The 16,467-nt window shown below is 44.6% G+C and overlaps 1 protein-coding gene across 1 annotated transcript in view; it reads left to right on the top strand.

Moving 5' to 3' along the window:
- LOC128695075 (uncharacterized) overlaps window positions 1-16,467 on the top strand; it is a 417,714-nt gene that overhangs the window by 120,895 nt on the left and 280,352 nt on the right. The window contains exons 4-6 of the mRNA XM_053785465.2: window positions 4,323-4,460; window positions 10,292-10,373; window positions 10,755-10,911. Coding sequence (XP_053641440.1) covers window positions 4,323-4,460; window positions 10,292-10,373; window positions 10,755-10,911 — 377 coding nt within the window. The remainder of the gene's footprint in view (window positions 1-4,322; window positions 4,461-10,291; window positions 10,374-10,754; window positions 10,912-16,467) is intronic.

The following is a 16,467-nucleotide window of genomic DNA, read 5'->3' as shown; positions in this document are numbered from 1 at the left end:
AGGAATGAAAGCAGGTATAGAAGGAATGAAAGCTGGTATAGAAGGAATGAAAGCTGGTATAGAAGGAATGAAAGCTGGTATAGAAGGAATGAAAGCTGGTATAGAAGAAATGAAAGCTGGTATAGAAGGAATGAAAGCTGGTATAGAAGGAATGAAAGCTGGTATAGAAGGAATGAAAGCAGGTATAGAAGAAATGAAAGCTGGTATAGAAGGAATGAAAGCTGGTATAGAAGGAATGAAAGCTGGTATAGAAGGAATGAAAGCAGGTATAGAAGGAATGAAAGCTGGTATAGAAGAAATGAAAGAAGGTACAGAAGGAATGAAAGCTGGTATAGAAGAAATGAAAGAAGGTACAGAAGAAATGAAAACAGGTATAGAAGGAATGAAAGCTGGTATAGAAGAAATGAAAGAAGGTACAGAAGGAATGAAAGCTGGTATAGAAGAAATGAAAGAAGGTACAGAAGAAATGAAAACAGGTATAGAAGGAATGAAAACATGTATAGAAGGAATGAAAACAGGTATAGAAGGAATGAAAGCATGTATAGAAGGAATGAAAACATGTATAGAAGGAATGAAAACAGGTATAGAAGGAATGAAAGCAGGTATAGAAGGAATGAAAACAGGTATAGAAGGAATGAAAACAGGTATAGAAGGAATGAAAACAGGTATAGAAGGAATGGAAGCAGGTATAGAAGGAATGAAAGCAAGTATAGAAGGAATGAAAAAAGGTATAAAAGGAATGAAAGCTGGTATAGAAGGGATGAAAGCAGGTATAGAAGGAATGAAAACAGGTATAGAAGGAATGAAAGCAGGTATACAAGGAATGAAAACAGGTATAGAAGGAATGAAAGCAGGTATAGAAGGAATGAAAGCAGGTATAGAAGGAATGAAAGCTGGTATAGAAGGAATGAAAGCAAGTATAGAAGGAATGAAAACAGGTATAGAAGGAATGAAAGCAGATACAGAGGGAATGAAAGCAGGTACAGAAGAAATGAAAGAAGGTACAGAAGGAATGGAAGCAGGTATAGAAGGAAAATGGAAGCAGATATAGAAGGAGTTTGGAAGCGAGTATAGAATTGGGTGGAAGAAGGCAGAGCTTGAGGTAAATAGTGGTCAAGAAAGGCAGAGATTGAGGTAAGATAATGGAAGATAGGATAAGTTAGAAATAAGATGTTGCAGGAGGAGTTAGGAAGGACAGTGTTGTGTAGACAACACTGTGTACACGAGTCCTGGCCACAGGTGATAGTGTTAGAATGGTGGTAGTTAGAAAAGTTAGCATGGCGTTACAGGGAATATGTGATGCTACCATCTAATTAAAAGAGATTTGTGTGAGGTTAGGAAGGTCATGATAGTGTTGCTAGGAGGGTCAGGATAGTGTTGCTAGGAGGGTCAGGATAGTGTTGCTAGGAGGGTCATGATAGTGTTGCTAGGAGGGTCATGATAGTGTTGCTAGGAGGGTCATGATAGTGTTGCTAGGAGGGTCATGATAGTGTTGCTAGGAGGGTCATGATAGTGTTGCTAGGAGGGTCATGATAGTGTTGCTAGGAGGGTCATGATAGTGTTGCTAGGAGGGTCATGATAGTGTTGCTAGGAGGGTCAGGATAGTGTTGCTAGGAGGGTCAGGATAGTGTTGCTAGGAGGGTCATGATAGTGTTGCTAGGAGGGTCATGATAGTGTTGCTAGGAGGGTCAGGATAGCGTTGCTAGGAGGGTCATGATAGTGTTGCTAGGAGGGTCATGATAGTGTTGCTAGGAGGGTCATGATAGTGTTGCTAGGAGGGTCATGATAGTGTTGCTAGGAGGGTCATGATAGTGTTGCTAGGAGGGTCATGATAGTGTTGCTAGGAGGGTCATGATAGTGTTGCTAGGAGGGTCATGATAGTGTTGCTAGGAAGGTCATGATAGTGTTGCTAGGAGGGTCATGATAGTGTTGCTAGGAGGGTCATTATAGTGTTACTAGGAGGGTCATGATAGTGTTGCTAGGAGGGTCATGATAGTGTTGCTAGGAGGGTCATGATAGTGTTGCTAGGAGGGTCATGATAGTGTTGCTAGGAAGGTCATGATAGTGTTACTAGGAGGGTCATGATAGTGTTGCTAGGAGGGTCATGATAGTGTTGCTAGGAGGGTCATGATAGTGTTGCTAGGAGGGTCATGATAGTGTTACTAGGAGGGTCATGATAGTGTTGCTAGGAGGGTCATGATAGTGTTGCTAGGAGGGTCATGATAGTGTTGCTAGGAGGGTCATGATAGTGTTACTAGGAGGGTCATGATAGTGTTGCTAGGAGGGTCATGATAGTGTTGCTAGGAGGGTCATGATAGTGTTGCTAGGAGGGTCATGATAGTGTTGCTAGGAGGGTCATGATAGTGTTGCTAGGAGGGTCATGATAGTGTTGCTAGGAGGGTCATGATAGTGTTGCTAGGAGGGTCATGATAGTGTTGCTAGGAGGGTCATGATAGTGTTGCTAGGAGGGTCATGATAGTGTTGCTAGGAGGGTCATGATAGTGTTGCTAGGAGGGTCATGATAGTGTTGCTAGGAGGGTCATGATAGTGTTGCTAGGAGGGTCATGATAGTGTTGCTAGGAGGGTCATGATAGTGTTGCTAGGAGGGTCATGATAGTGTTGCTAGGAGGGTCATGATAGTGTTGCTAGGAGGGTCATGATAGTGTTGCTAGGAGGGTCATGATAGTGTTGCTAGGAGGGTCATGATAGTGTTGCTAGGAGGGTCATGATAGTGTTGCTAGGAGGGTCATGATAGTGTTGCTAGGAGGGTCATGATAGTGTTGCTAGGAGGGTCATGATAGTGTTACTAGGAGGGTCATGAAAGTGTTGCTAGGAGGGTCATGATAGTGTTGCTAGGAGGGTCAGGATAGCGTTGCTAGGAGGGTCATGATAGTGTTGCTAGGAGGGTCATGATAGTGTTGCTAGGAGGGTCATGATAGTGTTGCTGCTAGTGGCTAGGAGGGTCATGATAGTGTTGCTAGGAGGGTCATGATAGTGTTGCTAGGAGGGTCATGATAGTGTTGCTAGGAGGGTCATGATAGTGTTGCTAGGAGGGTCATGATAGTGTTGCTAGGAGGGTCATGATAGTGTTGCTAGGAGGGTCATGATAGTGTTGCTAGGAGGGTCATGATAGTGTTGCTAGGAGGGTCATGATAGTGTTGCTAGGAGGGTCATGATAGTGTTGCTAGTCATGATAGGTTGCTAGGAGGGTCAGGATAGTGTTACTAGGAGGGTCATGATAGTGTTGCTAGGAGGGTCATGATAGCTAGGAGGGTCATGATAGTGTTACTAGGAGGGTCGTGATAGTGTTGCTAGGAGGGTCATGATAGTGTTGCTAGGAGGGTCATGATAGTGTTGCTAGGAGGGTCAGGATAGTGTTGCTAGGAGGGTCATGATAGTGTTGCTGATAGTGTTGCTAGGAGGGTCATGATAGTGTTGCTAGGAGGGTCATGATAGTGTTACTAGGAGGGTCATGATAGTGTTACTAGGAGGGTCATGATAGTGTTGCTAGGAGGGTCATGATAGTGTTGCTAGGAGGGTCAGGATAGTGTTACTAGGAGGGTCATGATAGTATTGCTAGAAGGGTCATGATAGTGTTGCTAGGAGGGTCATGATAGTGTTGCTAGGAGGGTCATGATAGTGTTGCTAGGAGGGTCAGGATGGTGTTAGAGGCGAGGGTTTGGTGGTGACAGGATGTTGTTAGGACTTGTATTGTGGTAGGATGTTGTTAGAAGGTTTGGCTTATGTTAGGAAGTTGTTAGAAGATATATTTGTATTTTAGCAACATTGCTTTATAGGTTTTTAATATAATAATAATAATAATAATAATAATAATAATAATAATAATAATAATAATAGGTAATATTAATATTTATCAGTGTTGCCAGTCCAGTTTTTAAAGGTGTACCGCTAGTGAAGGTCAAGTTTTTGTGGTGGTAACACCGTCAGAAAGTCCATATAATTCTGTGTACCTCGATGCTGGTGAAGGTCTCCTGATCCCAGGAACCGGAGCCACCCTCGCGGTTTACCTCCCTATACGGCACAGCTGTTACCTTGTGTGGTTTACTGGTACAGTTGTTAGTCTTGTGTACGGTACGTTAACTGGCTTGAGGTACGTTAAGTAACTGGCTTGTGGTACGTTAAGTAATTGGCTTGAGGTACGTTAAGTAATTGGCTTGTCGTACGTTAAGTAACTGGCTTGTGGTACGTTAAGTAACTGGCTTATGGCACGTTAAGTAACTGGCTTGTGTACGTTAAGTAACTGGCTTGTGGTACGTTAAGTAACTGGCTTGTGTACGTTAAGTAACTGTCTTGTGGTACAGTTGTCAGGGTGACGGTGCAGTGCTGGCCACGGACAAGACACCGCAGGTACATAACTACCTGAAGGAGCTACTGAAGCCTCACCTCTCTGAGACTATCGACTCCCAGTACAGAAGAGCATTCCTGGGCCTTGTTTGTCAGTAAGTATACTCCTGTGTTCTATGTGCCTGTGTTCTCTCTGTGTTCTCTCTACCTGTGTTATCTTGTTCCCTACACCTCTGTTCTCTTGTATTATCCCCCCTCCCTCCCTATCTTTACCCTCCCTACCTGTCACTCTTCGCTCGCTGGCCTCAGTTTTTAATCCTATATAATATATAGTCTATATATTTCTCACAGAGTACATTAATATATTGTAACATTCTCATCAAAGGTAATATATTTTAGCTGAGTAGAAGTTGAAATAGATCTTCATTGATCCAGCACTTGCTTAAGACTTCTAGTAATAATAATAATGGTAGAATTACCTGGTAAATGTTAGATGAATGAACACAAGTAACTGTTGTGACAACGTTTCGCTCTCCAGGAGCTTTCTTAAGCTGTTACCAACATTACACTGACACATATGACAAAGCTCCTGGAGAGCGAAACGTTGCCACAATCAAATGTCACATTAGTTGTACTTGTGACCTTTTAATTAACAAGATCTTTAAAGTCTGTGCAGGTTAGCAAATTTTAATGTAGGTTATTTATGTAATTTGCTGAGTGATGTGTTGTGTGAGGCGGCGTTGATGGTCGTTCCTGTTAGTTATGAATTAGTTGTAGTGAAGGTGTGAGTTGTGTGGTGGTGCATTGTTGACAGATGGTTCAGAAAACCCGCAAGTTGGTCAGTGAGACACAACTTCGACTAGTGGTTTTGTCCACTGGTGGTTTTGTCCACTGGTGATTTTGTCCAATGGTGGTTTTGTCCACTGGTGATTTTGTCCAATGGTGGTTTTGTCCACTGGTCATGTTCACTGGTGGTTTTGTCCACTGGTGATTTTGTCCAATGGTGATTATGTCCACTGGTGATTATTGTCCACTGGTGATTTTTGTCCACTGGTGGTTTTGTCCATTGGTAACTGCCCCTACCACTGCTGCACCTCGTCATTCATGGAAAAGACTCTAGACAGAGTCGTTCCCTTGAACCTGTCTACCTGGACTTCCTAATAATTTCTGGAACACTGCAAGCTCCTGAAGATGTGATTACGAAAGGCCTACTGCTATCATTCAACTCTTCCCGTGGTTTTGCATACATCATGATGAATGAAGGACACCACCTGTACCAGCTGGTTACCAGTGAAGCATCTGTTGAATTACAAGAGTAACAACGTCACTCACTGATACAGTGTCATCCACCAGTGTTACAGACCACGTCTCTCACTGATACAGTGTCATCCACCAGTGTTACAGACCACGTCTCTCACTGATACAGTGTCATCCACCAGTGTTACAGACCACGTCACTCACTGATACAGTGTCATCCACCAGTGTTACAGACCACGTCACTCACTGATACAGTGTCATCCACCAGTGTTACAGACCACGTCACTCACTGATAGTGTCATCCACCAGTGTTACAGACCACGTCACTCACTGATACAGTGTCATCCACCAGTGTTACAGACCACGTCACTCACTGATACAGTGTCATCCACCAGTGTTACAGATCACGTCACTCACTGATACAGTGTCATCCACCAGTGTTACGGACCACGTCACTCACTGATACAGTGTCATCCATCAGTGTTATAGACCACATCGCTCACTGATATTGTCATCCACCAGTGTTACAGACCACGTCACTCACTGATAGTGTCATCCACCAGTGTTACAGACCACGTCTCTCACTGATAGTGTGCATCCACCAGTGTTACAGACCACGTCACTCACTGATAGTGTCATCCATCAGTGTTACAGACCACGTCTCTCACTGATAGTGTGCATCCACCAGTGTTACAGACCACGTCACTCACTGATAGTGTCATCCATCAGTGTTACAGACCACGTCTCTCACTGATAGTGTGCATCCACCAGTGTTACAGACCACGTCACTCACTGATAGTGTCATCCATCAGTGTTACAGACCACGTCTCTCACTGATAGTGTGCATCCACCAGTGTTACAGACCACGTCTCTCATTGATAGTGTGCATCCACCAGTGTTACAGACCACGTCACTCACTGATAGTGTCATCCACCAGTGTTACAGACCACGTCTCTCACTGATAGTGTGCATCCACCAGTGTTACAGACCACGTCACTCACTGATAGTGTCATCCACCAGTGTTACAGACCACGTCTCTCACTGATAGTGTGCATCCACCAGTGTTACAGACCACGTCACTCACTGATAGTGTGCATCCACCAGTGTTACAGACCACGTCACTCACTGATAGTGTCATCCACCAGTGTTATAGACCACGTCACTCACTGATAGTGTCATCCATCAGTGTTACAGACCACGTCACTCACTGATAGTGTCATCTCTCAGTGTTACAGACCACGTCACTCACTGATAGTGTCATCTCCCAGTGTTACAGACCACGTCACTCACTGATAGTGTCATCCATCAGTGTTACAGACCACGTCTCTCACTGATAGTGTCATCCACCAGTGTTACAGACCACGTCACTCACTGATAGTGTCATCTCCCAGTGTTACAGACCACGTCACTCACTGATAGTGTCATCTCCCAGTGTTACAGACCACGTCACTCACTGATAGTGTCATCTCCCAGTGTTACAGACCACGTCACTCACTGATAGTGTCATCTCCCAGTGTTACAGACCACGTCACTCACTGATAGTGTCATCTCCCAGTGTTACAGACCACGTCACTCACTGATAGTGTCATCCACCAGTGTTACAGACCACGTCTCTCACTGATAGTGTCATCTCCCAGTGTTACAGACCACGTCACTCACTGATAGTGTCATCCATCAGTGTTACAGACCACGTCTCTCACTGATAGTGTCATCTCCCAGTGTTACAGACCACGTCACTCACTGATAGTGTCATCTCCCAGTGTTACAGACCACGTCACTCACTGATAGTGTCATCTCCCAGTGTTACAGACCACGTCACTCACTGATAGTGTCATCTCCCAGTGTTACAGACCACGTCACTCACTGATAGTGTCATCCACCAGTGTTACAGACCACGTCACTCACTGATAGTGTCATCCACCAGTGTTACAGACCACGTCACTCACTGATAGTGTCATCCACCAGTGTTACAGACCACGTCACTCACTGATAGTGTCATCCACCAGTGTTACAGACCACGTCTCTCACTGATAGTGTCATCCACCAGTGTTACAGACCACGTCACTCACTGATAGTGTCATCCACCAGTGTTACAGACCACGTCACTCACTGATAGTGTCATCCACCAGTGTTACAGACCACGTCACTCACTGATAGTGTCATCCACCAGTGTTACAGACCACGTCACTCACTGATAGTGTCATCCACCAGTGTTACAGACCACGTCACTCACTGATAGTGTCATCCACCAGTGTTACAGACCACGTCACTCACTGATAGTGTCATCCACCAGTGTTACAGACCACGTCACTCACTGATAGTGTCATCCACCAGTGTTACAGACCACGTCACTCACTGATAGTGTCATCTCCCAGTGTTACAGACCACGTCACTCACTGATAGTGTCATCCACCAGTGTTACAGACCACGTCACTCACTGATAGTGTCATCTCCCAGTGTTACAGACCACGTCACTCACTGATAGTGTCATCTCCCAGTGTTACAGACCACGTCACTCACTGATAGTGTCATCCACCAGTGTTACAGACCACGTCACTCACTGATAGTGTCATCCACCAGTGTTACAGACCACGTCACTCACTGATAGTGTCATCTCCCAGTGTTACAGACCACGTCACTCACTGATAGTGTCATCCACCAGTGTTACAGACCACGTCACTCACTGATAGTGTCATCTCCCAGTGTTACAGACCACGTCACTCACTGATAGTGTCATCTCCCAGTGTTACAGACCACGTCACTCACTGATAGTGTCATCCACCAGTGTTACAGACCACGTCACTCACTGATAGTGTCATCCACCAGTGTTACAGACCACGTCACTCACTGATAGTGTCATCCACCAGTGTTACAGACCACGTCACTCACTGATAGTGTCATCCTCCAGTGTTACAGACCACGTCACTCACTGATAGTGTCATCCTCCAGTGTTACAGACCACGTCACTCACTGATAGTGTCATCCTCCAGTGTTACAGACCACGTCACTCACTGATAGTGTCATCCACCAGTGTTACAGACCACGTCACTCACTGATAGTGTCATCCACCAGTGTTACAGACCACGTCACTCACTGATAGTGTCATCCTCCAGTGTTACAGACCACGTCACTCACTGATAGTGTCATCCACCAGTGTTACAGACCACGTCACTCACTGATAGTGTCATCCACCAGTGTTACAGACCACGTCACTCACTGATAGTGTCATCCTCCAGTGTTACAGACCACGTCACTCACTGATAGTGTCATCCACCAGTGTTACAGACCACGTCACTCACTGATAGTGTCATCCTCCAGTGTTACAGACCACGTCACTCACTGATAGTGTCATCCACCAGTGTTACAGACCACGTCACTCACTGATAGTGTCATCCTCCAGTGTTACAGACCACGTCACTCACTGATAGTGTCATCCACCAGTGTTACAGACCACGTCACTCACTGATAGTGTCATCCACCAGTGTTACAGACCACGTCACTCACTGATAGTGTCATCCACCAGTGTTACAGACCACGTCACTCACTGATAGTGTCATCCACCAGTGTTACAGACCACGTCACTCACTGATAGTGTCATCCTCCAGTGTTACAGACCACGTCACTCACTGATAGTGTCATCCACCAGTGTTACAGACCACGTCACTCACTGATAGTGTCATCCTCCAGTGTTACAGACCACGTCACTCACTGATAGTGTCATCCACCAGTGTTACAGACCACGTCACTCACTGATAGTGTCATCCACCAGTGTTACAGACCACGTGTCTCACTACTTAGGAAATAACACATGGTGGTCATAACAACCTTCACAATGAACAAGAAAGCTTTAAACATAACAAGCTGACTCGGTTATAACTATTCTCGGTGTTGTAGAGCTGCCTAGAGCTTTCCCAGCTTATTATGTGTCTTTCCTGGATGTGCACCACCAGGCCAGCTCTAAGACAGGTCCTAAGCAGGTTCAAGACTGGTACAAGGGTATTGTGTAGACCAGCTTGACTGGAGAGTCTACTCCTGCAGTCACCAGTTATTCTCACAGCTTCAGCTCAACTCATATGTAAGTGAACACACACGTATATAAAACTACCGTTGATAATTTACAGAACTTAGAAAGGCAGTTTGAGTTTATTGTGTGACCTGACCTGAATGTTAGGACAGAGGTCAGTAGGTCAACTTGCCTGGCAAGACATGTTGCACACCTTGAGTCTGGTCACCACACCTTTACTTGACCTGCTTATGTCTTGGTGAGACCGGATGACCAGGCTGGTGTAGTAATAATAATAATTGAAGCTTGTGAACTTTGTTACTGTGACCTCTGACCCTTGTTACTGTGACCTCTGAACCTTGTTACTGTGACCTCTGACCCTTGTTACTGTGACCTCTGACCCTTGTTACTGTGACCTCTGAACCTTGTTACTGTGACCTCTGACCCTTGTTACTGTGACCTCTGACCCTTGTTACTGTGACCTCTGACCTTGTTACTGTGACCTCTGACCCTTGTTACTGTGGCTCTAAACCTTATTGTTGTGACCTCTGACCTTGTTAGTGTGACGTCTGACCATTGTTACTGTGACCTCTGAACCTTTGTGTTATGTGTTATGTGATAAGATGTGCTAGCCTTGTGTTCCGGCGTGATAACCTTCTGTTAGCAGGTGTTTAACGCGTGCATGTGTTAAGCGAACATGTGTTAAGCGAAGTGTGTGTGTTGCAGGAGCGGCTGTGACTCTCCAGCCAATTGGCTGTACGCTGACGGCAGCAAGTGTGAGGGCAACAACTTCTGTGATTGGCTGACGGTAAGCAACCCCTGAACCCACCACGCTCTTCATCCAAGGAGGTGGATGACCATCTAGCAGCACTTTAATGCTAAGTTTGAACCATATTTTCATAACTCTGCCAGTTGCTCCAGAAGGTCGTTGCTGGATGAGCCAAGTTGGCTACTACAGGTTTAAAACCTCACAATATATACACCGGAATTAATATTCACACACACACACACACACACACACACACACACACACACACACACACACACACACACACACACACACATATATATATATATATATATATATATATATATATATATATATATATTGAGAAAATAAAAGGATAATTGATAATATAGGAAAAAAGAGACTTGTTGAGTATTGTGTTGAGTATTGATGGTGTTGCAGGTTGGATCAACCAACGAGTGGAACGCTCTACCCACCAGCCTGTATGGTGCCTCCATCGCTGCCATGCTGGACGACTTCCCTGACACCTCTTACCGCTACAAGTTACAACCATACCCAGCTGACCACTCTCTCCAGTACATGGTGTGTCAGAAGGACGGTACGTCAACACTGCTACCACCTTACTTCTTACCTCACCTCTCACTTCTTACCTCACCTCTCACTTCTTACCTCTCACTTACCTCGCCTCTCACTTCATACCTCAGATCTCACTTCTTACCTCACCTCTCACTTCTTACCTCACCTCTCACTTCTTACCTCACCTCTCACTTCTTACCTCACCTCTCACTTCTTACCTCACCTCTCACTTCTTACCTCTCACTTCTTACCTCACCTCTCACTTCTTACCTCAGATCTCACTTCTTACCTCAGATCTCACTTCTTACCTCAGATCTCACTTCTTACCTCACCTCTCACTTCTTACCTCAACTCTCACTTCTTACCTCACCTCTCACTTCTTACCTCAAATCTCACTTCTTACCTCACCTCTCACTTCTTACCTCACTTCTCACTTCTTACCTCAAATCTCACTTACCTCAATTCTCACTTCTTACCTCAAATCTCACTTCTTACCTCAAATCTCACTTCTTACCTCACCTCTCACTTCTTACCTCACCTCTCACTTCTTACCTCACCTCTCACTTCTTACCTCACCTCTCACTTCTTACCTCAACTCTCACTTCCTACCTCAGATCTCACTTCTTACCTCACCTCTCACTTCTTAGCTCATCTCTCACTTTTTACCTCACTTCTTACCTCAAATCTCACTTCTTACCTCAACTCTCACTTCTTACCTCAGATCTCACTTCTTACCTCACCTCTCACTTCTTACCTCACCTCTCACTTCTTACCTCACCTCTCACTTCTTACCTCACCTCTCACTTCTTACCTCACCTCTCACTTCTTACCTCACCTCTCACTTCTTACCTCACCTCTCACTTCTTACCTCACCTCTCACTTCTTACCTCACCTCTCACTTACCTCACCTCTCACTTCTTACCTCACCTCTCACTTACCACACCTCTCACACACCCTGCACCCCCTTACTTAACCTCCCTGCACTTCAATTAACCCCTACCTCTCACTCCCCACCCCACTCAATCACTCTACCTCACCTCCCCACTTCTTAATCCCACTCACTTCTACCCTCACCTCTCACTTCTTGCCTCACCTCCCTTACTCTCACCTCACTCTACCCTCACCTCGCACTTTCTTCCCCCACCTGCACCCCCACCTCAATTTCACCTCTCTTCTTACCTCTTACTCTTACCCCTTCTTAACTCACCTCTCACTCTACTTCCACCTCTCTCACTTACCTCACCTCGCACTTACTTTAACCCTCACTCTACCTCACCTCTCACTTCTTACCTCCCACCTCACTCTTAACCTCACCTCTCACTTCTACCTCACCTCCTCACTCTTTACCTCACTCACTCTTACCTCCCCACCTCGCACTTCTTACCTCACCTCCCTGCACCCTTACTTAACCTCCTCACTTCTTACCTCACCTCACTTCTTACCTCACCCCTCACTCTACCTCCCCACCCTCCCCTCACTCTTACCTCCCCACCTCTCACTCTTACCTCACCTCTCACTTCTTACCTCACTTCACTTCACCTCACCTCTCACTTCACCTCACCGCACTCTTACTTAACCTCTCACTTCCTACCCCACCTCTCACTCACCATCCCCCACCTCTCACTTCTAATTCTCTCACTTCTTACCTCACCTCCTCCCACTTCTTACCTCACCTCCCCACCCTCACCTCACTCACCTCTTCCCCACTTCACCTGCACTTCTAACCTCACCTCTACTCTTACCCACCTCTCTTTATCTCACCTCTCACTTCTCACCTCTCCACTCTACTCCCACCTCCACTTCTTACCTCCCCACTCACCCCTACCCTCACCTCTCACCTCACCTCCCTCACTTCTTACCCCACCTCCTCACTCTTAAACCTCCCACTCTTACCTCTCACTTCTTAATTCTCACCTCCTCACCCTTTCACCCTCACCTCATTTCTACCACCTCTCACTTCTTACTACCTCTCACTTCTTACCCCACCTCTCCCACTTCTTACTCACCTCACTTCTATTTCACCTCACTTCTACCCCACCCTGCACTCTTACTTAACCTCTCACACCTCACCCTACCCCACCTTCTTATCACTCTACTCATCACTTCACTCACCCTCTCACTAATTACCTCACCCCATTTACTTCACCCTCTCACTTACTCACCTCTCACTCTCACCTCACCTCTTACCTCACCTCCCTCACTTCTATCCCCACCTCTCACTTCTCACCCCACCCTTACTTCACCTACCTCACTCCATCCCACCTCACTTACCCCACCCTCCTCACTCTCATCACCTCTCACTCTTACCCCCACCCTCGCACTTCTTACTTCACCTCCTCCCCCACTCACCCTCCACCTCACTTCTTTACCTTCACTTCACCTTCACCTCTCATTTCACCTCACTTCTCACTTCTTACCTCCCACTTCACCTCACCTCTACTTCTTACTCACCTTCTACACCCTCTACCTTCACCTCACTCACCCCATCTCACTCTCTATTCACTTCCTACTCTTACACCTTCACCCCCACCTCACCTCCCCCACTCACCTCACTTCTCACTTTCACCCTCACTCTCACCCCACTCCCCCACTCTACACTCCCACCCTCCACCTTCACTTCTCCCCACCTCACCTCTACTCACTACTCACCTCACTCTACTTCACTCACCCCTTCACCTTCACTCACCCCACTACTCTACTCATCTTCACTTCACCTTTCAATTACTCACCTCACCTCACCTCTCACCCTCATCACTCTCACCTCACCTCTCACTTCTTACCTCACCTCTCACTTCTTACCTCACTTCTCACTTCTTACTTAACCTCTCACTTCTTACCTCACCTCTCACTTCTTACCTCACCTCTCACTTCTTACCTCACCTCTCAGCTTCTCACTGAACTTTGTGTTTTCCTAGACATCTCTGTGTACTACTACTGCTGCTACTACTACTACTAGCACTGCTACTACTACTACTACTACTACTACTACTACTACTACTACTGCTACTACTACTACTACTACTACTAATAATAATACTAATACTACTACTACTACTACTGCTACTGCTGCTACTACTACTACTACTACTACTACTAATACTAATACTACTACTACTACTAATAATAATAATAATACTACTAATACTACTACTACTACTACTGCTACTACTACTACTACTACTACTACTAATACTAATACTACTACTACTACTACTACTACTACTACTACTACTACTACTACTACTACTACTACTACTACTACTACTACTACTACTACTACTAATAATAATAATAATAATAATACTAATACTACTACTACTACTACTACTACTACTACTACTACTACTACTACTACTACTACTACTAATACTACTACTACTACTACTACTACTACTACTACTACTACTACTAATACTACTACTACTAATACTACTACTACTACTACTACTACTACTACTACTACTACTACTACTACTACTACTACTACTAATACTACTACTAATAATAATAATACTACTACAAATACTATTACAAAATGCGAACTGAAGTTTCCAGAGTTTCTAAAAGTTAGGTTAAAGTTAATATAAATAAGTAGAACATAATACATAGGCTCTTGTTAGGCGCATAACATCAGCAGCGCAGCTTCTCACTAACAGTGAGTCACTCCACTCATTTTTCAGCTTGATAAAATAGGTATGACTTAGCTTTCATTCATTAGGTACGACTTAGCTTTCTCTAATTAGGTGCGACTTAGCTTTCACTGGTTAGGTACGACTTAGCTTTCACTGATTAGGTACGACTTAGCTTTCACTGATTAGGTACGACTTACCTTTCATTCATTAGGTACGACTTAGCTTTCTCTAATTAGGTACGACTTAGCTTTCACTAATTAGGTACGACTTACCTTTCATTCATTAGGTACGACTTGTCTTTCTCTAATTAGGTACGACTTAGCTTTCACTAATTAGGTACGACTTAGCTTTCACTAATTAGGTACGACTTAGCTTACATTCATTAGGTACGACTTAGCTTTCACTAATTAGGTACGAATTAGCTTCGCCAATTAGGTACGAATCTCTTTGGTCTTAAATTATTCTTCTAGTAAGTTCATTTAGGCACAGGTACACATAAGTACAACTGTCATACCTACTAACGCTTGTGTAAATTACCTAGGATAGCCCCTAGAAATCTCAATCATTGATAGTAGGTTGCATAGAAAGTATGAGGCTTCGAACAGCTGATTGAGCAACATTGTGTTGACTCCTTGCAGTATAATGATTGTCTCCAGATTCTTGCAAAACTTAAGTGAGGCCAAATAGGCTGGACGTCCAGTTTATGCTTTCCTACGTAATGGACAAATTTAAAAAAATATATAAAACTTCTCTTATCGGGAAATTTACATTAAATGGTATATTTTTTAAATCCCTTACTGAAAGTTGTATATTTGTGTATACATTAAGAGGTATATATGAGGCTATATACACCCAGGGTGTTGTTACTTAAGTCTGCTTAACCTGTTATATATCCGTGGTGACTGGTCACGGAAGAGAATTTATGTAATTACTTTTGTACACCTAACACAGTACTGGATCATTTATACATAACTATACAATACTCACCAGAATATACATAATCTATTAAGATTATGTATATTCATATATAGGGTTATTCAAACCGAACTGTCCATCACTTACCACTGTATGGTTATAGGTTGGCAGCCTATCGACTATACGAGGGTCATAAGGTTGTACCTAACTAGTTCACCACTAGACAATTATACTATGTAAGCTTTAGGATAGGGATTAAAATGAACTCTCAGCGTATGAATGCTGAGAGAAATACACCTCTCGGTGTATATATGATTTGTATAATAATTTATGTATTTAATGCAAATATTATGGATATTCAAAACGGCAATCTGTCAGATCATATGCGAATTTAGGCCGAGTAAAGCCTACTGAAGAACTGTGTCGAAGACAGTTATGTCTGTTGATAGTTGTGGTTACCACCACGACACTGATCTCACACCTCAGTGGTATGGCTGAATTCAAACTTCAAGAGCAACTAACAGGTGAAGCTGAGTAAGTGTATTTAGATACACATAAGTGCAATTATCATATATAGTAACATGTGTGTAAAATACCTAAGATAACCCCCCCCCCAAAAAAAAAGACTCCATTGGGGTCTCTGAAGATAGGGAGGGACTGTTGCTGCACAAGCCTACCTGGAGGGTGTTTGGGGGCCAACGCCCCCGCGGCCCGGTCTATGACCAGGCCTCGTGGTGGATCAAGGCCTGATCAACCAGGCTGTTACTGCTGGCCACACGTAAACCGACGTACGAACCACAGCCCTGCTGGCTGGTCAGGTACTGACTTTAGGTGCCTGTCCAGCACCCTCTTGAAGACAGCCAGGGGTCTTTTGGTATGCTGGGAGGCAGTTGAACGGTCTTGGGCCCCTGACACTTATTGTGTTGCCTCTTAGTTTGTTCAAGGCACCCCTGCAACTGTGTTGCTGCACTACAAGTGAAATGCTAAACTTGTCCCGAACTGGTGGATCAAGTGGTAGCGCCTTCAGCTCA

Source organism: Cherax quadricarinatus, chromosome 35, assembly GCF_038502225.1.
Source record: "Cherax quadricarinatus isolate ZL_2023a chromosome 35, ASM3850222v1, whole genome shotgun sequence".
Classification (NCBI taxonomy): Eukaryota; Metazoa; Arthropoda; class Malacostraca; order Decapoda; family Parastacidae; genus Cherax; species Cherax quadricarinatus.
The sequence above is the reverse complement of the archived record's forward strand: the minus strand, read 5'-3'. Positions and strand labels throughout refer to the sequence as shown.